General features: G+C 30.6%; 1 protein-coding gene across 2 annotated transcripts in view; it reads left to right on the top strand.

Annotated features, from left to right (window-relative positions):
• The window catches only part of Grik2 (glutamate ionotropic receptor kainate type subunit 2), a 645182-nt gene that overhangs the window by 441082 nt on the left and 179232 nt on the right, over window positions 1–24868 (top strand). For both annotated transcript variants that reach the window (XM_076859896.2, XM_076859897.2), the window contains exon 11: window positions 18840–19063. In XM_076859896.2, coding sequence (XP_076716011.2) covers window positions 18840–19063 — 224 coding nt within the window. The remainder of the gene's footprint in view (window positions 1–18839; window positions 19064–24868) is intronic.

The raw sequence follows: 24868 nt of genomic DNA, 5'->3' as shown, positions 1-24868 counted from the left end.
AAACTATATAAAATTCTAAGCATCTCACATCTATTTAACTTTCCTTGGAATTTTTTTTTTTAAATTCCAGAATACATGGAGCTGTATTGACTTTGCTCCAACCCAATTTACTGCTCTTTGCCGTTCTTCAAAGTCATTCATATTCCTCTCAGATGCCTCTACTCTTTCATCATTAATAATCTCCTTTCATTTCCAATCTCTTCCTTGATTTTTTGCAGTCCTGTTTCGTCTCTCTCCTGGTGCATCGATTCACTCTGGAGCCCTGTTTATGCTGGTTCTCTATCTGTCACTCTCAATTTACCTTGAGTCTAGTTCAGATCCTTTTGGCTGCCTGGATTAGACACTAGTGCTAGATTATTCCACTCTAACAAGACAAAAAAATTTAGTAATGTATACCTATAGAGGTTGTTTCTCATTCCCACTAAGTATATAGTTGACAGGTCATCTGAGGGCTCTAATCCATGCTTTGTCATTCAAGGACCCAAGCTAATGGAGCAACCCTGGCATGATGCACTTTCTCTTTGGGAAGTGAAATGAGGGCACATGGTAAATTGTACATTGTCTCTTAAAAGCTTCTTTCCAGAAGTGAAAGCATACTACATCTGCTGACATTCCCTTGACTGAAGTAAAGCATATTGTGTACTCAACTTCAAGGGAGAAATGAGTGCAGTCTTCATGTATTCATGTACTCAAATTTAGACAAATGACAACATAGCTCAGTATGTAATGTACATCATGATCTCCATAACTGTTTCTATTCTGTCAGTCCTGTAGGGATAAAACAAAAGAAAACAACCCCCAAACAAACAAACAAGAATCATGTTTTTTTTTTTAGAGGTTTATTCCTCTGGATATACCATTCTTTTTCTTCTTGTGTTATCGCCTACTCACTTCCTGATCAGAAGTACATATTCACTGTTAATTTTGGCAACTGACTCATAGCCTTTCACTGAAATCAGTCAACTTCATTTTTCTTGGCGAATTCAGAAAACTCATGGAAAAGAATTAAGCATCATCGTGGACACTAAATTTCTTGTACTTTTAATTTCTGGGGACCTCTCAGCCACACAGTCCTATAATTATATCATTATCATTATTTCAATGATAATATAGATAATATATCTAATATAACTTTTAGATAGATAGTTGAGGTATCATTTATTTTTATTCTTTGTATTAATTGATTTGTCCTTACTGCACTTGTTTACGATCTCATCTAATGCATATGCTGATTAATCATTTGTTTTTATCCTTATATTTCTCCCCATCTACACAACTGTCTATTGCTTTTGATGTAGCCACTCTCTTTCAGTATTAAATTAATTCATCTTCTATTGTTTCATAACAACTGCCTCCTTAAAACCTAAGCCCGGGCTAATGCCATTATCTTCTTCAGTGTACCTGACTAGAATAGCAAACTCTGATGGAGAAAAATCATCCAACTGGGAAAAATAGAATCACGATAAATTATTCAATAATCTTTAGTGAGCTATCTATACTGCCACCAATCTTCCTGAGTCTCTTCAGTCATCACACTCTCTTATATTCTGTAATAATTCTTTAAGCTTTCCTTTTTACTCCTCAAGTTTATCAATTCCTACTTAACTTATAGCATAAAAGCTGACACTTTGTTTCTGAGAGAAATAGAAGCCACTAGATGAGAATGGCTTCCCTCAACCTTCTTCCACAAAGTCGATAAGCACTGCTTTGTTAACACATTCTTTCTTCAATGCCTCTATATTTGATGGAGATGAGCTATTTGCCTTCTTAAGATTATTCTTTTTATCTTTCTATTCTATCACAGCTTGTCTGTTAAGGAATTTTTGCACACATTAACGTATTCCTTTTCTTCTCTGTACATCAATCCTTTTTTTTCCTGATTATATTTTTATTTTTTAAATGATCAGATTTTTATTTTTTGAAATAATTTATTTCCCCTGCTACCTAGTGATTTGGTTTTCCCTTTGAGGTAAACTTCTTTACCCAATTGGCTTCACTAACTATTTCCATTACCATAGGCCTGATCAATAATTTTTGAACTAACAATGCATAGCATAGACAATACTCCTATGAATGTCTTCAAGTTGCTAATCCAGCAGGTACTTTTCAGGTTTTATCTGTATGCCTTTGTTTCTGTCTCACTTGTAATTTCTTTTTGAAATACGTTTGTCCATAACATTCTCCTCATGCTTTAGTTACTTCTTTTGGGTCACTGCTTCTCAGCACTGTTTGCTAGCTTTACATCCACTAACTTCCAACTTAAAGAAAGAGTTAGCAGAGGGAATGTATATTAAAGCAAACTGGGCAAAATTTTCTTTTTTATTTCTTGCCAAGATGGTGTAGTAACATCAAGGTTTGATAGATTTTCTTTGATTAATGCCCATAACAAAATCCATACAGGATGAACAAAACCAAACCACAGTGATAAGCCTCAGATACCTGATCTAAAATCAATGCATGTTTGTCTAGAATTATCCAAGGTTTACAAATGTTCCATGTGAAATCCAACTCTAAGGAGGTTTACTATTTGAAACCATGGCTTTGAGTTTAGTTTTCTTGCTTATGAACACAGCATGAAAATACTGGAACATTAGGCATCAACTTATCTTAAAGTTACATGTCTAAGAAAATAGAGACAGATTAGCCATACAACTAGGAATTTTTTTAAGAGAGCTAATTGTTTTGGGACTAGGTGAGAAATGCCACAATATAATTATGAGATTTAAACCACAATTCATACTTAGAAAATAAACCTGTGGATGAAAGACTAGGGAGAGGATATTGAGTTGAACAAAAAGCAGAACCACTGGAAAGGTGCATGTGAGGATTTATTTATTTATTTATATGGAGACAACAATGAAGTCATGTTTTGATATGAAATGTTGTTATGAAAATTAACAATCTGAACACTGAACATGAATTCAATTCTTTTTTGTTTTTTGGTTTGTTCTTTTTGGTACCAGGAATTAAACCTAGGGGAGCTTAACCACTGAGCCACATCCCAAGCCTTTTTTGTATCTCATTTTGTGACAGAGCCTTCCTAATTTGCTTAGGGTCTCACTAAGTTGCTAGGGCTGGGTTTGAACTCATGATACTCCTGCCTCAGCCCCTCAAGCTCCTGAGATTACAGGCATGCACTACTCTGCTATGAATAGCTGTGAATTCAGTTCTTATGAAATACATTTTGTGAGACTGAAAAAGATTTTAAAGAAAGATCTAAATGCAAAATATTTTTAAAACCTATAAAATATCTATAATCATTAAAAATTGCATGATAATAAGATATGTAAATATGTTAAACAACAAAATGAAAATTTAAAATATGAGTTTTAAAACAAAAAACCTCAACAGATAAGGTATACTGAATGCAAAGAGAAAGTTAAGTGTAATACTTATTAGTGTAGTCAGCAAACAACAGAGAATATTCAAAAAGATACAATTTATGAAAAAATTCTAAAAGCCATGGAGACTAGATTGAGATATTTTATACATTTAGCAGGAGTTCAAGAAAAAGACAGTGGAAGAACTTGCAAAAAAACATATCTTTAAGAATATTGATGGGATTTTCTAGAATTTTGGGAAAATGAACCACTCAAATTGAGTCTATTCTAAATAGACAGGATAGATAAAGAATAAATATATGCCACTGTGAAAAACACACAGGGAGACAATATTTTAAAAAGCTGTTGTGATCTATGAGAAACAACCAGAGAAGTCCTTGAAAATAAAGATATATTATTTGGGGGGAAAAAAGCTGTGTACTAATTTCCTAGACATCTATTGACAAAGAATATTAATTATTTAGGCTAATAAAACTTTTAAAAAATTGCAGTGAGGTAGGGATAGAGACATAATTGCTGGAAGATGAAGGACAAGAACTCCATGGACTAAGTTTTGTGATTGAGAACACTTTCTGAAAATTTGTATCTAATGCTTTTATCCAAGTACTGAGCAAAGGGTCAGATTAAGTGTCTCTCACTATCCCACACATAATGAATATGAAGATGCAGCGCCTCATGATCTAGGAATGATGTTTACTGTACAAATGATGACTTGGTCAAGGAGAATGATGATTATCATGATAATGATGCAGAAAGTTTCATGAATCCAGCTATTGTATGATATTCCTTTTTTGGGGGTGGGTAGGTTGACTTGGATGCTAAAAATTTCATTTTCAAAAAGACAGTAAATTTCCGTTATTGCAAAGAGAAATAGTATATTAAAGAACTCTGCTATATAAACTTCCATGACATTTGGTTTTACAAGAAAAGTTGTAGCTATGTCTTTAGAGGAATGTTCTCTCCTTCCCTCCCCACAGATTAAAATAAAGCTGCTTATCAAGTAGGCTCCTTTATTCATACGGGTTCTTTTAAATACCTACTCTTGGTTCACTGACAAGTGAAAATATCATGGTGTCCATTGGGCTAGTGTAACCATGTTACCTCAGTGTCCACAACAAAGAGCCAGAACCACACATGCACATAAGCATTCTAATAAGGAAGCAGAACTCAAGGCTATTCCCATCACCAAGCAATGACTCTTGAGATACTGCCAGTGGTCTAAATATTTGGTTTTGGTCTTTTTGAATGCACATTCTGGGTCACGATGAGTTCAGAATCTGTGTTTATTAATTGGTATATTGGTTTTTTTTCTTCCTCATTGTCTCAAATATTTGATGAATCTTCTTCTAACCTCTCCACTGATCTCTTCCTCAGATTGATTAGTCGTGGTCTTATTGTTCCTCTGTGTATTTCTTGTTATAGTTCTGGGAGGGATCACTTTTAAATGTCTTTACATTCCCTCTCTGCCTAGTCTACTGGTAAATCCTGATTGATAGATTCTGTCATAGTATTTCACACATGAGAAAATAGAAACTTATTATACTATACTCTGAAATATATTTATGTGAGATTTTTAATAAATGAAGGAATGGTGATTAATTTCTGAAATCATGAATATTTAACATGTTTATAATTTTGTTTTGCTCCAAGTTTTACTTTTACATCTGAATGAAAAGATAATCTGATTGACTGTTGTTCCTTCCTCTTCCTGAAAAAAATACATGAACATATAAGAAAGATAAGAATTAGTAGTCTTTAAATATAGTAAGAAACATTTTCGCCAATATAGAGTTTACTATTTGATATCAGAGACTCCATCTGACTGTGCAGGTTCAAATATGTTTATGAAAGAGAAACTTATTTATCTTTGTTTTCGAAATATGAAATATATTGGCTGTATTTCAGAAACTAAAAACAAAGTGAAATAATCCTTTTACTGTTTACTCACTTCATTTTTTGGTAGTTTGTTTATTTTCAGAAAGGATTATATATAAGATTAGGTCAAATAAAACTTTTTGTATCTGTATCTCAGAATTTACATTATTAAATATAATGACCATAAAATTCTATGGTTTGCTTTGTTGCTTATAATTGTGTTTTATTTGATTAGTGAAGGTTTTAAGGTGAAATTTAAATGGCATAGATTTTAAAGGGCATAGCATATATTCTATTTCTGTATTGAAATAAATAATATAGTCTCATGCAAAGTTATAAACCATGGAAATGCTATGAAAATCTATCAAATTTTACTAATTAGAGATAGATAGTATTAACATTTTCCTGAATTCTTTCTCTTGTTGATTCTATGCTTCTTAAACATTATGCTGTAAAACTTTTTGAACCAGTAAAAATAGAAAAGAAAATTGAAGTTATATGTACATATTGCCAGACTTTGGGAATTATAAATTCATGGCCAATTTCATTTTATTTTCACCCCACCAACTTCCTTCCCACATCTACAGTTTGGAAGTTGATCCTGGACTTGACTTCATATCATATATACATTTTTATTACTTGTTACTAAAATAGAGGATATAGAAACTAAAACTTAGACTGTGATTTGCACACTAAAAAATTTCCACTTAGATTTCTTAGAATAATCAAGTATCCAACCATTATTTGATGACAAATATTTTTAAAAACTAATTAAAAAAATTTTTTTAGTTGTAGGTGGACACAATATCTTTATTTTATTTTATTTTTTTATGTGGTGCCGGGTATACAACCCAGTGCCTCACATGTGCTAGGCAAGAGCTCTATTAATTGAGCCATAACCCTGGCCCCTATTTCATGATATATTTATATGCATTTTCCTTTTTTCTCTTGTATTATTATTTATTTATGTATTATGATTTACTTTTTAAAATTTGAGATCTTTAATTCATGGTTGGTTGATATATTTCATGACCCATTTAATTTATAAGTTCCATTTTTTATTGTGGTTTTATTTAAACTAATGTTTAATATTGCATGTATTAGTATTAATTTGACATGATACATGTCCACTCCATTTTATTGAAAACACCATACAATGCTGGTTAAATATGCATGCATAATAATTGTTTCGTGTTATACTCTGAAATATTTAATCATCCCCTTTTAGGAGCACATAGGCTATTTACAGTTATAGATTTTGGATGATCACATAGGAAAAATATCATGTATCAACTAGTTTTTAAACTTAGAGTGATTTCTCAAAATTATATGTGACACTCCAGAGTTAAGTAATATAAATCTTACTTAATAATGGTCCGTTTTCATTCAATATAAAACATTCTTTGCTCATCATCCACCTTAAATTCTACTATATGTGCTATTAGATTTTTAATTTTATAATATTAAAAAAAACAAAATTTATCTCTGGAGTTCAGAGTGAAGAAAGGAAGGAATGGAAAGAGAGAGAGGAAGACAGAAGGAAAGAAAAATGAGGGGAGGATTAAGGAAGGACTAAGAGGAAACAGTTTTGATATAATGATGCACTGAAAGTCTAAACCCTTTTCTTAGAAACCTTTTTCTTATTTTTTGCTTCTATTTTTCTTATATTAAAAGAACTACCACAACTACAGCAATTACTAACACAAAGATTTTTGCTAGCTATTTGTTCCTATTTCCGTTGTTTAACCTTTATATTTAAATATACCAGTGGATGATGCCAAAATCTTTATGTATGTTGACATACTACCAAAGTTTAATAAATTGTGAAAATGGTCTTAATGTTTAATTAAGAAAGAAGAAAATGGTCCCATTGTTATTATATCTGAATAATTAGAAAAAAATAAATATAATGGAGAGAAATTGCTGTTTGTTCATTTATAAAATACCAAAAAGTTATTTTTATTAATCAGGAAGACATTTTTGTATGGACTGGTGTGTAAAGACATAGGTGAAGTTGGAAAATGGTCATGTCACAAGTTCAGAAATGCTGTGTACAATGTGTTTAATTTTTTTCTATTAAATACATAATTCTGAGTTATCATGAGATGTTTTCCTCAAATGTTTAAAAGGTGGTGTGGCATATAACCAATACAAAGGCACAGTTTTTATTATTATTATTATTATTATACTTAATATTTTAAACAAATTAAAGGGATTTACTGTAAAATTTCCATGCATGCGTACATCATTCATTGATCATGTCCACCCACCCTACCTTTGGCCCTCCTCCCCCTTTCCCCTCTTCACAGTACCCTTCTAAGTTCCGAGTAATCCCTCTTCTATGTTCAGCTCATGACTTTTTTTTCTATTTCTACATATGAGAGCATATAGTGTTTGCTTATCTGTATCTGGCTTATTTCAGTTAACGTGATGTCCTTCACTTCCATCCATTTTCCAAGAAGTGACAGGGTTTCATTCTTCCTTACAGTCAAATAATATTCCTCTGTATGTATACACCATATTTTATTATCAATATATCTGTTGGAAAGCACCTAGGATCATTTCATATCTTCATATATGCATTTTTTGTGCATAGTTCCACAATAAACATGGGCATGTAGACATTTCTTTTGTATGATGACTTCACTTCGTTTTAAAGAATACACTGGGATGTGTAACTGGATCATATGGCAGTTTTTTGTTTTGTTTTGTTTTTTGAGGAACCTCAATATTGTTTTCCATAATAGCTGGATAATAATTTATATTCCCACCAACAGCTCCTTTTACCTTATATATTTTCTAATAGCAAATTGTTTTCTTGTAGCTAAATTTGGACAACATAGTTTATACAGGTAACATGTATAAGATAAAGATGAAGGAATAAACTTAAACAGTATTATTTCATTTTAGCAGAGAAAAACACAGAGAGATTGAAATTAGAATTGCAATTATACAAGTTTTTTTCTCCCTCTTACCCTTGTTCTTCCCCTCTGCTTTTTCCTCTACTTCCTCCTCTTCCTCCTCCTTCTTTCTGTACTAGGGATTGAACCCAGGGGTGATCTACCACTGAGCTAAACTCCTAGGTTTTTTTTTTTTTTTTATATTTTATTTTGAGATAGGGTCTCATTAAATTGCCCAAGCTGGCCTGAAATCTGTGATCCTCTTCCTTATCCTCCTGAGTAGCTAGGCAGCATGCACCAATATGCATGGCTTACAAATTTCCTCTGGTAAAAATCTTTTTTCTATGTAGTTGAATTTTATGTGGTGTCTGTGTGGATTCATAGGATTTTCTGGAGAAGATTCGCAGGATGTTGAAGTGGGAGGAGATAGGGAGAGCTAATTAGTGTTCATCCCTCTGTCAGCATATCCAGCGTGTTCTCCCAGGTCTTCATAACCCCCAAGTGCCTCTGCCAAGAGAACTCTTCACTTAGACCCTCTCAGGTTTTTTTAATCCCTCTCACCTGAAATGATGGAATTGGGACTCAAATGTCAGGACCTTGGAGAGGTTTCCTCTGTCCAGTTTCAAAAAGCACATCTTCCTTTACACTTAGCCACTCTGATCCTCTTCACTGAATTTACTTCATCGCACTCTTTCCTGCCTAAAATTGCCTTCTCTAATTGTTCCATACTTAGAGTCTGTCTCCTCAACTTTGTCTGGCTCTGCTCATATTACGAATATCTAACTTCTATTAATGGCAGTCACTCAATAATAAATATTTGTTGAATAAATCTGTGAGTTGTTCAATATTAAATTGATGAATAAGTTAGTAAATGAATGATTTCAAATAAATGGAAGAATTTTACACTATCTTACATTTCAAAAACTTGAACTAATATCCACTAACATAGTTATAATTAGACCTTTACAAAACTTTATTATATCATACAGTTTCATGAAATTTCACTGGATACTGGAACAATATAAAACAGCTTTAAAACTTTTTAGAGAATTAATTATAAAGATATCTGCATGTACTACTAATGATGACTACCAATTTAGATATATATTCAAATATTTTTATTGCAGAAAGTTCTTTGTTACAGTGTATATTAATAGTTTACATATAATATATATAATTTGTATTTGTTGTGAGTGGATATAAAATACGTTTATATTTTATATTGGACCTCTTCTGATAAAGGTTTGTGTAGTCATTCATCATATGTTGTAAATATGCTTAAAAAGCAAATTCTAACAAAGGTATATTCTGTGGAGCAAAAGTTATCCTTGTTCTGTTGGAAGATACACTGAGGGTTTTCTTACAAGTTGCTCTATTATACTTAATAAGCCTAACACATGCTTTAAGGCAAGAATAACATGGCTATGTTGGAAAATTATGTATTGTTTTTATGTGGTTTATCTAGAAAAGGGGATAAAGAGGTGGTTTGGCAGTGACTTCCTGTTTACTTGTATGTCTTACAAGTGTTACTAAACCTTCAACTCTTCTAAATAAATTTTTATTGAAGAATGAACTTCTCAGCATAGCTTGTAAAAATCCACAAATTGAGAATTGATAATCAGGAGCTATAACTATATTATAATATATGTAGATTTTTCCTCTTGAGTCCATTGCACTTTTTTTTTTTTTTTTTTTTTTTTTTTTTTTTTTTTTTTTAGTGCTAACTGTGATCATTTGTTTGTTGGTTCCATTTCAACTCCAGGGGTTGCAGAAATAATGTCAAGAGTTGGAGAAAAATAGAACAAAATCAATTTTAGCATAATTATACCTATACAGATTTCAATAGAAATACTTTTTGACACTTCTAGTTGTTTCCACATTAATCTTTCCTACTATGCTGTGCGCACTGAAGAAATAAGATTATCATAAACACCTTCATAATGTGTCCATTGCCCTAAACCTAGTGCATAGTAGAATCTTGATAATCCTTTGTCAAAAGATGTTTTTAATGTGACAATTATTCTACATATGTAATACAAATTAACTAATGTCCAATTTGAATGTAGTCCAATTCTGAAAAATTTTATAGCATTAATTATTTACAAAGAGTACCATTTACCTATTGTTTTAAATATATCCTGGGAATTCAATGTTCTTAAACTATTTTTTTTTAATTTTTTTTAGTTGTAGGTAGACATAATACTTTTATTTTATTTATTTACTTTTATGTCATGCTAAGGATTGAACCCAGTGCCTCACATGGACTAGGTGGGAGCACTACCACTGAGCCACAACCCCAGTCCCAAATGTTCTTAAATTATTGTTCGGAAGATGTTAACTAGAGCAGAATTATGACTTTAAAATTCCTTTTAAAATGGCTTTTGTAGTTCACAGTCATCCATTTTAGTGTTAGCAGTTATTTGTTGGTCCATTTGTTGTTTTCCCATAACAGTTTCTTTTTTAGGGGGGTTACCAGAGATTGAACCCACAGGCGCTTTACAATTGAGCCACATCCCCAGCCCTTTTAGTATTTTTCTTTTTGGTTACTGGGGATTGAACTCAGGGCACTCGTCCACTGGCCCACATTCCCACCACTATTTTGTGTTTTACTTAGGGACAGCAACCCATTGAGTTTCTAAGCACCTTGCTTTTGCTGAGGCTGACTTTGAATTTATGATCCTCCTGCCCCAGCCCCCTGAGGCACTGGGAGAACAGGCCTGCGCCACCTAGCCCGGGTTTTATTTTCATTTTAAAACAGGGTCTCACTAAGTGGTTTAGAACCTCACTAAGTTGCTGAAGCTGGCCTCTGTCTCTAACCCCTCTGTCTCAGCCTCCTGTATCACTGGGATAACAAGCATGTGCCACTGTGTCTGGCTTCTGGCATTAACTAGAAAACTGAAGGGGTTAGCCGAAAATATGTAAGTGAAATAGTAGTTTAAAATTAGTAACAAAAAATGTGTGAATGTTTTATAAATGCAAATACTAACCTGATATTTTAAGCAACATTTTGAATTATTTCTCAATTTGTATTTTGAAAATTTGCACATAAATTTGTTTTCAAAAAAGTGAATAATATCCTTTTCCTCAAGTATTTGCTTGATAAATGTGTAATAAATTTATATTTGAGTAAGTTGTGGCTTTTTTCTTTGTTTTGTTTTATGCATGTCTAAATATAAGTATAAAATTGTAAAATATAACAACATTTTCATATATGTGATTATATTTTCCAGAATAATTTTTCATTTAAATTATTTTAAAACATCATTATTATTTTAAAAACGTAATTGTTAATATCTAAAATCAAGTACAGAAAATGTCAGAGATGTTTATTTCAGTGCTATGCTTGTGATGAATAATAGGTACACTGTACCTTGGAATATTGATATACACAATCTTATACTTTTTCTCTAAAAACCTTTTTTTTTTTAATAAAATTATCTATGTGGGAAAAATACTTCAATTTCATGGTACATATTTTTTTTCTAGGAAGTTAAGTAAACTGAACTAGCATTAAAATCATAAATTCTATGAAAATATGGGAGTAAGAAAGAATGATATTTTGAGAATTATAGTGCTGGAATATTAGTTCCTGTGAGCCATACAATCAAGAGTGTACAACAGAATCAGACTGCATTGGATAATAAAATAAACAAACAAACAAACAAAAAACTTAACCCTTCTCTCTCTTCCAAACACACACTAAACTATAGAATCATTTTGGAGTCATGGCACTTCTGAAGACTAACCAGTTGAAAAGTTCATTTTTCATTCTATCATCAATTGCAAGTTTGGCAGATTTTGTTTATATCATTTGAAATTAACAGCTGGCTTACTTAAGCATTAATAGAGTAACAGCTGCTGAAGCAGCAGCTAAACCTACTACTGTTTTTGTTTAATTCTTTCTGAATTGCTCCTATTCGAGCCCTACAAATGTGAGAGAAATAGCCATGTTTTATACCGGTTGTCTGCTTTCCACTGTATACTATGTATGATAATTTGGTTTGGTGAGAAGTAACAAGATATATTTCTAATCTTATGAAATTTAATATGTATTAGGTTTTTAGTAGTATGCAACAAATGAAATTTATAGATTCTTGTAGATTTTTCTCACATTTAAACATGTAATTTTAATCTCATTAAATTTTTTTCTTAAACACCAACCTACCATTTATATAATGTTATGAGGTAATTTCTTATTTATTTTATAAACCCAGTTTATCACAGAGATGTTAATTATTAAATATTTTAGTAGTTATTAATGATTTTTCTTTTAGAAAAATAGAAATCATGCACATGAAAAGTCTTACTTTTAATATTCTTATTCCTCCTCTTAAATGATCCCAATATTGAAAATGGGATACAGCATCTCTCTTTCATATAGCCAGAGACAGGTACTTGCAAACAAATGGGAAGAGTTTGTGGGGTGATGGGAGGAAAAAGTAGAAGAGGTTTTTCCTTGAATGTCCCTGCCTTTGTTACTACATGATGGTTACAACAAAAATAAGATGATGGACAATCTAAACAAAATCTTCAGGAGAAAAATCAATTAAAAGTATCTCAAGAAAACTCTCTTCTGAAATATGTTTAGGGTGGTTCTGAATATAGAATTGGTAATAGTGATAATATTATTCATTCATTCATTCATTTAAAATTTCTCATTTAGTGATACACTCTATGCCAGGCACTGTGGTAGGCAAAGGAGAAAAAGAATTGAACAAAATAGAGCAGAAACAATTTTCTCAAAAGGGACTTAATGCTTAGTGGAAAGACGTTGAAAATGACATAATTTTTATTTATGATACATTTTATGAAGAAAATGGAAACACAATATGGAAATAAAAAGAGAATGACTGGTCATGAAGGATACCTTGAATAAGTGATATCAAAACAGGCACATGAATAAAATAAGACAATAAGCTACATGGACCCATGAGGAGTAAGCTTTTCTCTACTCAGAGGGAACAAAAGTGTGCAGGCCTGAAATGTGCACACATTTGAGCATTAACAAGGCAACCAGAGTTGTTAGGACAAGAGGGAGGGAGGGGATGGGACTGGAAGAGTCTGGATCTAATGATATAGTAGCCAGAGACTGTGTCTCAGTACTTTTCAGGCCAAGATGGAGAGTGTAAACTGTAGATTTGATTCTATGTGTGCTAGAAATCACTGGAGGGTTTTGAGCAGGAAGAGATAATCTGGTACTTATTTAAGAAAGAAAGACCTTTTTGGTCTTTGGATGGAGAAAAGACACTAGTTGTGCAAGCATGGAAGTAGGAAACTAGTTGGAGCTTGCCTAGGTTAGCAGTGATAGTACAATATGCCATGTGCACAGAAGGTGAACACTTTTCTTGCAAGTGTGCAGAAGCAAAGGATTTGTTCACATAACATATTGTGGAAAATTTAGAAAAGTGTGGCTACACATATATGTGACAGTAAGATTAATACACATAATTAGCTTTAATGTCTTAACTAAGTCAAATCTAAATATCACCAATTTATTCACATAACTTAATACTTCATTTTGTGAGTTTCATTAAGCATTTCACAATTGTCATGGACAAGAACAAAATGCTTAGAATTGATTTTACATGATAAATTTCAAAAAGACTTTCAAAAGAACACATAAGATGTTTTACTGACCAGATCATGTTACAGAAAAAGATATTATTATGTTTGTTTTAGTCAGCTTTATCACTGCTGTGGCAAAAGGATCCCACCAGAACAACTATGGAGGAGGGGAAGTTTATTTAAGGGCTCACAGTTTCAGAGGTCTCGATTCATGGACAGCAGGCTCAATTCCTTGGAGCTTGAGGTGAGCCAGATCACCATGGTGAAAGTGTATGACAGAGGGAAGCAGATCACAGGATGGTCAGAAAGTGGAGAGAGACATTCCACTTGCCAGATACAAAAATAAACCCCCAAACCATGCCTCCAATGTCCACGTCCTCCAGACACACCTCATAACTTTAGTTATTGCTCAGTTAATCTCTATCGGGGATCAATTCACTGATTACATTATGGCTCTCACAACCCTATCATTTCTCCTCTGAACCTTCTTCTTGTATCATATATGAGCTTTTGGGGACACCTCATATCCAAATCATAATAGTGTTTTTTATTATTGATGCTCCATAAAGAAGGTTTTTATAGCATCATTATATTTGAAGTCATCACATCATTTTTGCAGATATACTTTGTTATCTAAATTTTGTACAATGTATTTGTTGTATAGTTTTTACCAATGTTATGTGAGACTTTAAGGAATGGAATACTATATTAGCTATATCACTAAAAAAGAATTATTCTGTTTTCCCTAAATGGGCAGTAAACTTAAGAGTTATATTACTATAGAAATAAATTTTGTTTCTAGGGTAAAACTGGAAAAAAGTTTAATTTAAAAATTCTCTAAGTACTTTTCTTTAATTCTTTTGAAATTTTTAATAAGTTTAATTGAAACTGAATTCAGCAAGCATTCTAGGCAGTTCCTTTGTGTCAGATTGCATCCAGTGCCTTGGGGATGTTAGGTTCATTATAATCATAAAGATGAATAAAACAATTTGGCAGAGTTTCACATAGAAAGTTAGAATAATAAATTAATACTTATTAATTTAGTAAGATAGCTGCTACCTAGGTAACTATGAAATTTCTAGGGAGGGATGCCTTATAATTGCTTCAGTTCAGAGCTATGTACTTTAACTGAAGGAAATGCCTGTAGGTTGTGAAGTGTTTATACCCTCATAGGCAACACAAATAAAATAACATGCACATTCAAATCTCTCATATCACATTGGCTGACATAAATGTAAAATAATCAGAAGTAACACAACCTAAAACATTTTTCCATGTTAAGTTCTATAGATTAGTTCATAAATGCTACCCCAATCAAAAATCACTGAAATTAATGTGGACAGAAGTTTCAGGAAGTTTCCACAGGAAGAAGGAAACCACAGATGTATATCCTATAGAATTTGGATATCACAGAAAAGGGAGGATCACTTTGGTCAGGGAAATAACACAACCAGTATAGAAGTAAAATTGTCATAATGCTTAAATGATTGTAGAGAAAAGTGGTGGGAATTGAGTATATCTATCACTTGTGGGTAATAATTTCTTATAGTCTCATGTTTCATGTGAACTACACTGGGTTTTTATTTGTAAAAAGGATTAATGGAATTGATAATGGAAGTGATAATGGTAAAGAATATAGCACAGTATTGGTCCATAAAAGATGTATAGAATACTAGTGATTACTAGACATTCGTATTTCTGTCATGCTTCCAATTGAGGGCTTGGCCGATTTAGGCTCAGACTTCAAACTACAAATATCAGTGTTATTATTCACTAAGGGCTTCCCTGACATAGTCAATTAAAGGTGAGTGCTCCCTTTCCTTTGTATCATTTATATGACATAGAACAACTTATTGTTTTTTATTTTGCTGAAATGATTTTTTTAAAATGTCCATTTTTTCCTAAGGCAAGATTATTTTATAATTCTTTAAAATAAAAAATAACTACTTAATATTTTCATTAAATCATATTAACCTTTTGGTTTATATGCTTTTTGATTATTCAATTGTACTATTAGGCTCTTATCTCTAACCACTTTAATAACATGGCATTTAATGAGTAAGTACCACAACTGTCTTTTTAAACACATTTAATATAATAATAAAATTTTTATTAGATTTCATAATTATTTTATTATTAAAACACTTGTAATGATGTTGGACCTTATTAATAGAAAATACAATGATGTATAAATAAATTTTCATTTTCACTGCTCAAGATGGTCCTAGGCTTTATTTCTTAAGTGGATGTTAAAATATATTTAGTGTGCAATTAAAACCTGGTTTTGATAATTGACATTTGATCTCGTATCACAATTAATAGTAAAAATCAAATTCTATCTAATCAGCATAATTTCTTAAGTCATACTAAATGAGGATATGATAAATTAATTAAATTTAATTTTACTAATCTGTTATAAAGATTAATAAAATTAAATTTTAGAGGAATTTTAGGCTTGTAGAAAAATTATATAGAAAGTAGTTTCATCATATCACCTTCCCTTCAACCACAATACAAAAAAAAATTTTCCTGTTATTAAGACCTTCCATTAGTATAGCATATTGCAACTGATGAGCAATATTGCCACATATAATTTTAGCTAAATTTCATTTATATTAGGGTTTACTCTTTGTATTATGCAATTTTATGATTTTTGATTAATGTATGCTCCTATCAACCATTACAGTAGCCTTCAGAATAGTTTCAATACCCTAAGAATGCTCCATGTTCTACCTTTTCATTACTCCTTTACTCATGAATCCTTGGAAATCACTGATTATTTTTCCTGCTTCTGTAATTTTGCCTTTTCCATAATGCTGTATATTTGGTATCATGCAATATGTAGAACGTTCAGACTGGTATCTTTCTCTTAGTATATTCATTTAATGTCATTTCATCATTTGATAGCTCATTTCTTTTTTTACAATTTAATAATATGTCATTATGTGGATGTAACACATTATTTATCCATTTATTTTTGCATTAGATGTTTCAAAGGATTTGCTTATATCTTTTGTTTCAAATGGCTATTATTTTATACTTGAAAATTAAATTTTCTTATTTAAGTTTTAACCTCTTTTTATTTTACATTTGGGATAGAATTTTTACTTTAGGCAATGCTATGTAAATTTGAAATTTGACATATGTTTAGTCCCTCCTCTTAATATAGAGAACTTAGTTAGAAATATTTATTTATTTCATACATACATATACATATACATATACATATATTTCAAAACATGTTGTAGACAATAGATATAATTTTATTTGTAAATTTTAGAAAGTTTACTATTATAAAGCATTTTCACTTAGATTTTTGTGTATGATGATATTTTGCTTTTCATGTACCTTAGGAGGAGAGGAGGTGCCAGAGTGAAGTTGCACATAGATAAACTGTACTTTATTTTGAACTCCAAAATAGTAGCTAACTACTATATTCCCCATCTTTTATCAAAATTTATCTTTTTTTCTTCTTTAACAAAATTGTTTGTTTTTTAAAACTCATTTTTACTTTCTTGCATTCTGTCTCCTTCTTGTGGAGGACACTCCCTCTGCCTGAACACTGCATCTGTCCTCTAAATTCTCAGAAATTGTAATTTATCCATTGCTAGCCTTGTTTCTGTATTTTCCCTTTCCATATCTCCACACCATTTCATGAATTAATGGATGACTTTTTATGATTTCTTTGCTGGTTTCTAAATTACATGGCATGGGTAAGGCATAGAGTGATGTGGCTTGCATTTATATCCTGGCCTAATGCAAATTTAGTTCTAAGGCAATTAATACATTGTCTAACTTCTAAAGGTTTCAGTTTTCTTTTCTGAGAAAGAGAATAACAGTTGATTGTGTGAATATTAAATATGATAATTCATGTGAATTTCTGAACAAGTACTAGTTTCACAGTGACTAACTACAAGAGCATTAGCAATTACTAGTCTTAAATAAATATTTTTCTTGATTTATGAATATAACAATGATAATGTCTTCCCTCAGGACCTTTTTTTCTTAGTTTTTAGAGACATATCTTTCTCCATAGATTATCTCAAAGACTGTCTCCATGCATCTGAGTGCTCCCTACCTCACCCACACCAAAAACACACATATGTACACAAACACGCAGAACAATATTGTCAACAAACAGCATCTTAAAGAAGTTTCTTTGACACATATTTTTATGAACAATAAATACAATTTTATTTGTCAATTTAAGGAAGTTTCTTCTCTAAGTCTTTTAACAATGTATAAGAATAGTGAGTTAATTTTCTTCTTTTTTAATTCTTTCTGCTGCTCTCTAAAATGCATATTTTTATTTATTCTCTGATGTTTTGTATATTTATGAAAAATAAAAGGAATGTAGCAATAGAGCTTCTCATCATAGATGCCTTTGTTATTTTAAAATATTATAATTTCTTACGATGTATTAGAGCATAAATTCAGCCTTGACAGATGGTTATAACATGATGAGTGAAAAGCATTAGTAATTTAACATATTTAAGCTACCGTGGAAAATTAGCAACTTTGTGAAAATTGAAAAACTCATTTCCTAATGCGATTTGGGCAATGCTGCAAGGATTTTCATTAAATAATATAAAACAAATTAGAGGGATAGAAATAAAACTCAGGGGTAGTAAACAGAATCATATTAAAGGATGATTTTAAGAATGTTTTAACTATTTAATGACAAAAATTTTAACTGCACTCTTCCATGGTAGAAAACCCAAGAAAATCTTTCTTGATTCCTAGCTAATTTTTTTCCATGTAGTTATTGCAACTAGAATTTGACCAACATATTCAGAATGATAATTGATATTAAATGAGTTTTTAGAGCTTAAAATAAAAGTAATTATGCAAAATCTCAGTAGCATAATTGTTCATTTGCTGAATCTACAATTTCTCCAGTTTTTCATCCTATATAGTATTTTTTTCTATATCTAGTTATGAAATGCTGATGTGCTATTCTGGAAGCATATAGAAATGAGTAGCAAATAAATCAAATGCTTAACATCAGAGTGAAAAATGCTTTAAATTTTAGCATGATCATTACTGAAAAAATCATTTAAGTGTAAAATCTGTTTAATTTAGTCATTGAGTTTTCTCTTGTGACTTAGAAGCAATTTTTCTCTTTCTTTTTTCTTCCTTTTTATGTTTCTCTCTACAGAAAGCTGACCTTGCAGTTGCACCACTGGCTATTACCTACGTTCGAGAGAAGGTCATCGACTTTTCCAAGCCCTTTATGACACTTGGAATAAGTATTTTGTACCGCAAGCCCAATGGTACAAACCCAGGCGTCTTCTCCTTCCTGAATCCTCTCTCCCCTGATATCTGGATGTATATTCTGCTGGCTTACTTGGGTGTCAGTTGTGTGCTCTTTGTCATAGCCAGGTAACATGCTCACTTTTGTGATTTTTTTGGCAATTGTTACCTCCTTTTTCTAACTAATGATTGTCAAAAGTCACAATCGATTTTATTACTTTTTTTTCTTATTTCTTATGGGGTGCTAAATAACAATGAAGTTTTAAGAGTCACATTCACTTATTACAATGTACTCTATTGCCTTTTTGGGCAAAAAGCATGCTGGTTCTGTCAGTAAGCTATAAGTGTGGTAGGTTGTATTATTCCTAATTAGAACTGAAAAATCAATCCAAATTACTAGGGTAAGAGAAAAATTTCTTATTTATTTTGAATGAAAAAGATACCATATTTCACTAACTTGAATTCATAATTCAGTCCTAAAGAAAAACAAAGTAGTATAATTTTAAGAGACCCTTTCTTTTTATGTGACCAAGGCTGGTTTAAACATTATAAATATAAAAATATCAAAAGAAAAGTTTTTCTACATAAAACTTGTCATTTTTTTTTACAGAATAAATATGTCACTACAACAAATTGCCTATTGACACTGAAAAGTAATATATGTGCCAGATCATAGGATCAGAATTTCAAATGCCTAACTTAAAATATATAAGTTCACATTTTAATGACTTTTAAGATCATGATCTTTGATACAGCTTAATCTTCGTTGATTTTCCTACTTCATTGCTCTTGGAGGTGCAAATTTACAATCATTTTCATTCATGCTTAACTCATTGTCAAATTTGCAATTAATAGATTATTTCAATATCATTTCTTTTTCTTCTTTCTTTCTTTCTTTTTTTTTTTTTTTTTGGTCTTAGTTAAGAAGATCCAAATTATGCCCCAGGACTGAGAATTCCATTGTTACACTGAAGACCATATACTCATTATGTTCTTTGAAATTTTATAGTCTATTAAATATCAAAAGAATAGTTTTGAATCAAAACTAAGTTAGAATTCTATGTATAATTTTTCATATTGAAAAAAATCTTGTGATGTATAATTACATATGCTTCTGTGCCCTATAATCAATATTAAATACACAATTGTTATTTTCAATCATATTATACTAATTATTTTAATAAATAATTTTAAATTCTTTTTATCATTAAGGATGTTTGTCCTTCCATGAACTTATTCTTTTTCTGATAAAGTCCTGTATTTTTTCTAACAATAAAAAATTTCTTTCATTCCGTTTAAAAAGGAATGAAATTAATTATCGATGTGGAATTATATTTTGACATATTTTTGGTGTATTTATACACAAATATTATATAAGTGTATCTGGTTTTTCATAACTGGTTCAATATAAAAATTTGAATACTTCAGAGAACTATTATTTGCATTTTCCAGGAAATATGCATTGGAACTATGTAACTTATAGTATTTGAAGCTATATGGCAGATCCTGTTAAAATTCCATAGAAGTTTAGGCTTCTTTATAAACGTTTTAACTCCAATTCTTTCCATATTGCATGAAAATAAAAAAAGCTTTCTGATTTTTGAGTACCTTCAGACCAATTATATCATTTCATATTGACCAATACCAACCACTTCCCTTAGTACACAGGTAAAACAGAAAAAAAATTAAAAAGACTCAAATATATGGAAAAAGCCTTTCTTGATGTCTGCATGCATCCACTTCTTCTTTATTACATTAGCAAAAAGTAAGTCTATAAATAGTCTATAAATGAGAAAGGGCCCTGAGACAATTCTGAGGTAGCTGAATCTAACAGTAGTTTTTTGGAGCTCTCAAACAGAGACTTTAGAATCAAAAGTAAATACCAAAATATTTCTTTTCTTTCCCAGCTTTAATACCTAATAGGGACATATCATATATATATATACTTTCTAATTTTAAAAAATATTTCTATAAGTCCAACTTTTATAAACCACCAAAAGAAATATTATTAAATTGTAGTAACCCGTGTTGATTAATATGTACATAAATATGGCAACCTGTAGCAATTTATACAAAAGAAATAAATCGAGGTCATTCCATTTAAAAACATAATGTCAAGGGCTCTGCCATGTTCTAGTGATTTTAATTTAATTTTGTTACCAGTATGTTTTCATTAATTATTAAATGAATGGATTTGAAAATGAATCTACTCCAGCTTCTTATTAAACAATGTGAAAAGAAACCATCACAAATATTTTTTTAGGGTAAAATCTTTATTTAAGGAGAAATTAGTAGATATACTACTCAATAATAATGCTAAATACCATATGTGAAATAATCAATAATGTAGTTACTCTTGTTAAATAAATAAATAATGCTGAAGTGCATTACATATTCTCAATATTAAAATATCTTCTTTAAAACATTTTCAAATTTGAAAAAAAAACTAAAAACTTAGGTAAAAAGAAAAATATTAAAATAGATTCAATTTTAATTCTAAAGTAAACCTCCAAATTCAAATGAATTTCAAATGATTAAAATCTACTTTGACATGATATTGAACTCTTGCTAGAATGAAGGGAGTTTATAAGGTACAAATTTAGATAAAATGTCCAAGTTTTAACTATAGAACTTATAAGTTGAATTAGAAGTGAATAATACATTTTGTTAGAATTTCAAATACATGTAGTATTTTGTTTTTATACGTCAGTTAAAATTATGCCGTATCATATAAAGAAAAGTATGTTCTCGATGTCACTATTGATATAAAAATAAATTTGGTATTTTGTTTAGCCTTATGTATATTTTTCATCTCCTGGACAATTACAGAGAAAAGAAAAATTACATTTAAAAGAAGTCTTAGATAAGCATCTAATGTTCCTTGAAAATCATAGAAGCAAAGGTCAAAATAACAGGATTTATCTTCAGATATTATTATGTTATATTGAAGTTTAGGATATTATATAATACATTTTGAAATGAAAACTAAAATATATAAACAATAAAGTTTTCAAAACTATAGTAAATGATTTAAATATTGTCAAAACTTTAATTGCTATTATTTTTATTTTTGCTTTGGTCATCATCTGATATTATTCCTATTATTGTTATAATCAATTTTCTATATTTTTCTATCTACCAAGCTGCATCTTCATTTTTTTTTTCTGATTTCACTTTGGTTTTATTATTCCACCAATCACTCACTCAATAAGTGAAAAAAAAATTTGATTCTCCAGTAAGGACTTATCAGGGTCCCCAAAAATGTTAAAAACTTGTTTTTCATCTATTCATTAATTTATTCAACAAGTATCTCTTTACTACTATAATGGTCAGAATTTTACCAGGTGAAAAAGTCCAAGAACACTACCAGATGTATTATTTTTATCAACAATCTCACAATTAGCCCATGAATCTGATATAAAATATCTATTAACCTTGAGTAAACTTATGGAAATATAGTCATCCTAATTTTTTTTATGAATGCCATAAATTTCAATCCTGTTTTCCTAGAAAATGAATTGTAATATATATTTCACTAGAGAGAAGCATACAACTAAAAAGAAAATAAGACATTAGGTAGATTATTAGTTATCATTATATTACTACTATGTTTTAAACTTATTGAAGGTCTATTCTATTACAGTTCAACAATATTAATTCCATGACAAATTAAGAACCAATACTAAGTCTAGAATTCATGTTTCTAAGTTGGATTTAAAAGTACCTAGGTTTAGTGATGACTTTGAAGTATCCTTTAATTTATAAGTTACACATCTAAGAATACTTAACAAATGCTTTAATCGGATTTAACCAACATTTTCAAAAAAATAAATGGCCTTATTTTTTGTCTTGGTATAGTTTTGTATTATGTGGTCTCTTGCAAGTAGTTGTATTATTACTTATAGCATAATGACATAATTGGCATGCTTACTATGACTAGCTAGAACTTATTTAAAAGAAAAGATGAGCTTGGGATATTGCATTCTAGAAATAGAATGCCTTTATCCCAAGTATCCTAACAGAGCTCTTGGCAGGATTAGAAAGAAGCCTTGTCCATGCTGGGCTTGCACTTATTTTTCCCTAAATCTTTCCCCCTCTTCCTTTCTGCTTTTCTTTGACCTAGATATATTTTTATGTAGATGGCAGTTAGTCATATATAAAATGCTGCTTAGGGCACCCACCCTTTATACTGACAAGAGGTACTTTTCACCTTGCTTCAAATATTTTCTATATTGAACAACAGGTACTATTGATATGGATACTGTTTATGAAAATGAGTCCATTTACATTTTTATAGATATTAGAGAGGGTATTTTAATTACTTATTTACTTTTTAGTTTTCTTTTATTCATAGATATCTCCATGACATCCAGGGTTGTCTTTAAATTCTGCATGCAAATCTTGGTCCAGGGTTCTTAGTAGTTCAGTATACAGAGATCAATAAAGAAAGACCAAAACTAAAAGAAGTGAATAATGGTACATTTATTTTTTGCCAACAGGATTGATAAAATCTTAACAATTATTTATTAGTCCTATCAGAAATTTTCATATTTTTCCAACACTGACATTTTAAAATTAAGTACAAATAAACTATAACAAGAAAAATAACATTATATCAAAGTTGATAGGAACACTATAACACCAAAGTTTTTATAGGGTTTAATTGAACAACTTAATATGATCAAATATAGGAAAAAAGAGTAAAATCCAAACAGTATTAACTAATCCATTCTTACCTAGCAAATCAAAGATTATTCAATGTGTTAAATATGTAGCATTAGTTTTACTAAGTTGAAAGAATATAGGAATTGCTGTGTGTTTTGTGCTGAATTTCCCTACATGATTTTTAGAATATTAGACTACAACCTATTTTTGATGTTGGATTAGGCAGTAGAGGACAGTCTTGCAGCTCTGCTCAAGGATTTACTATTTTAGTGTTCACCAGAACAGTTTTGACATGTAGGCTGTTGCCTACAGAGTCCTAATACTTTCTTAAATATTCTGTATTTCCTTGGAGCTCAGAAGTAAAGACATTCAAAACATAGTGTTTCTTATGGTTTAAATGACTTCAGAAAACCATGTCCAATATGCTTGCATTAACAACTTTGATCTTGGCTCCAGACTAGTGTGCAGTAGCTTTTATAGTCCTGTCACAATGATGGGTGACATTTAATATACAGTGAAGGGCAGCAATGAATTATTATGCAGTGAGAAATGGATAACTGTTTTGGTGGGAGGTTCAATGTTAAACTAATCTGCTGTCAAAAGACAATTGTCACATTAAAATGAAATGCCAATTTTGTTGTATAGGCCTATGCCACCAACTTGCCAACTTCTTACTCAGAAAACAATTTAAATTTTAGTTTTCCATAATATAATTTTATGTATATATCATATTTTTATTTTTGATGTCATATTTTCTATTGAAGTAAATTACAGAGAAGCCCATGTATTATAACTCTATCCATTTAGCAATTTTCCTAGAACTTGCTTAAAATTTGGTTTTAGTAAGTGCTTTTCTATTAGTATGCCTTTCACACATGTGAAAATTATTAAAATTGATTATGTATTAAAAGTATTTCTCCAAGTAATACACCTAAGTCAACACAGATTTAAATTAAATGAACTTTCAAACTGTAGACTAAAATGTTTTCAGAGGTAGTGAGGCTACTCTAGATTGAATGACATTTTTTTTTCTCAATTGTTGTATGGTAAATCATACATCTTTCTTTTTAGTGGTTTTCATAACTTTCATAGTTGTAAAGTTAACATTCTTAGTTTGAATCACAGTGAAACCAAATCAAATGAAACCACGTTGAATCAATGACATATTTTCAGCTCTGATTAAAATATTATCTAGATAATTCAGGCAGTAGAGGTCTTGACTTAAATTATATGTCTGGACAAAAAAGAGAATCTCAATAATCTGAAGGG

Source organism: Callospermophilus lateralis, chromosome 6, assembly GCF_048772815.1.
Source record: "Callospermophilus lateralis isolate mCalLat2 chromosome 6, mCalLat2.hap1, whole genome shotgun sequence".
Lineage (NCBI taxonomy): Eukaryota > Metazoa > Chordata > Mammalia > Rodentia > Sciuridae > Callospermophilus > Callospermophilus lateralis.
The sequence above is the reverse complement of the archived record's forward strand: the minus strand, read 5'-3'. Positions and strand labels throughout refer to the sequence as shown.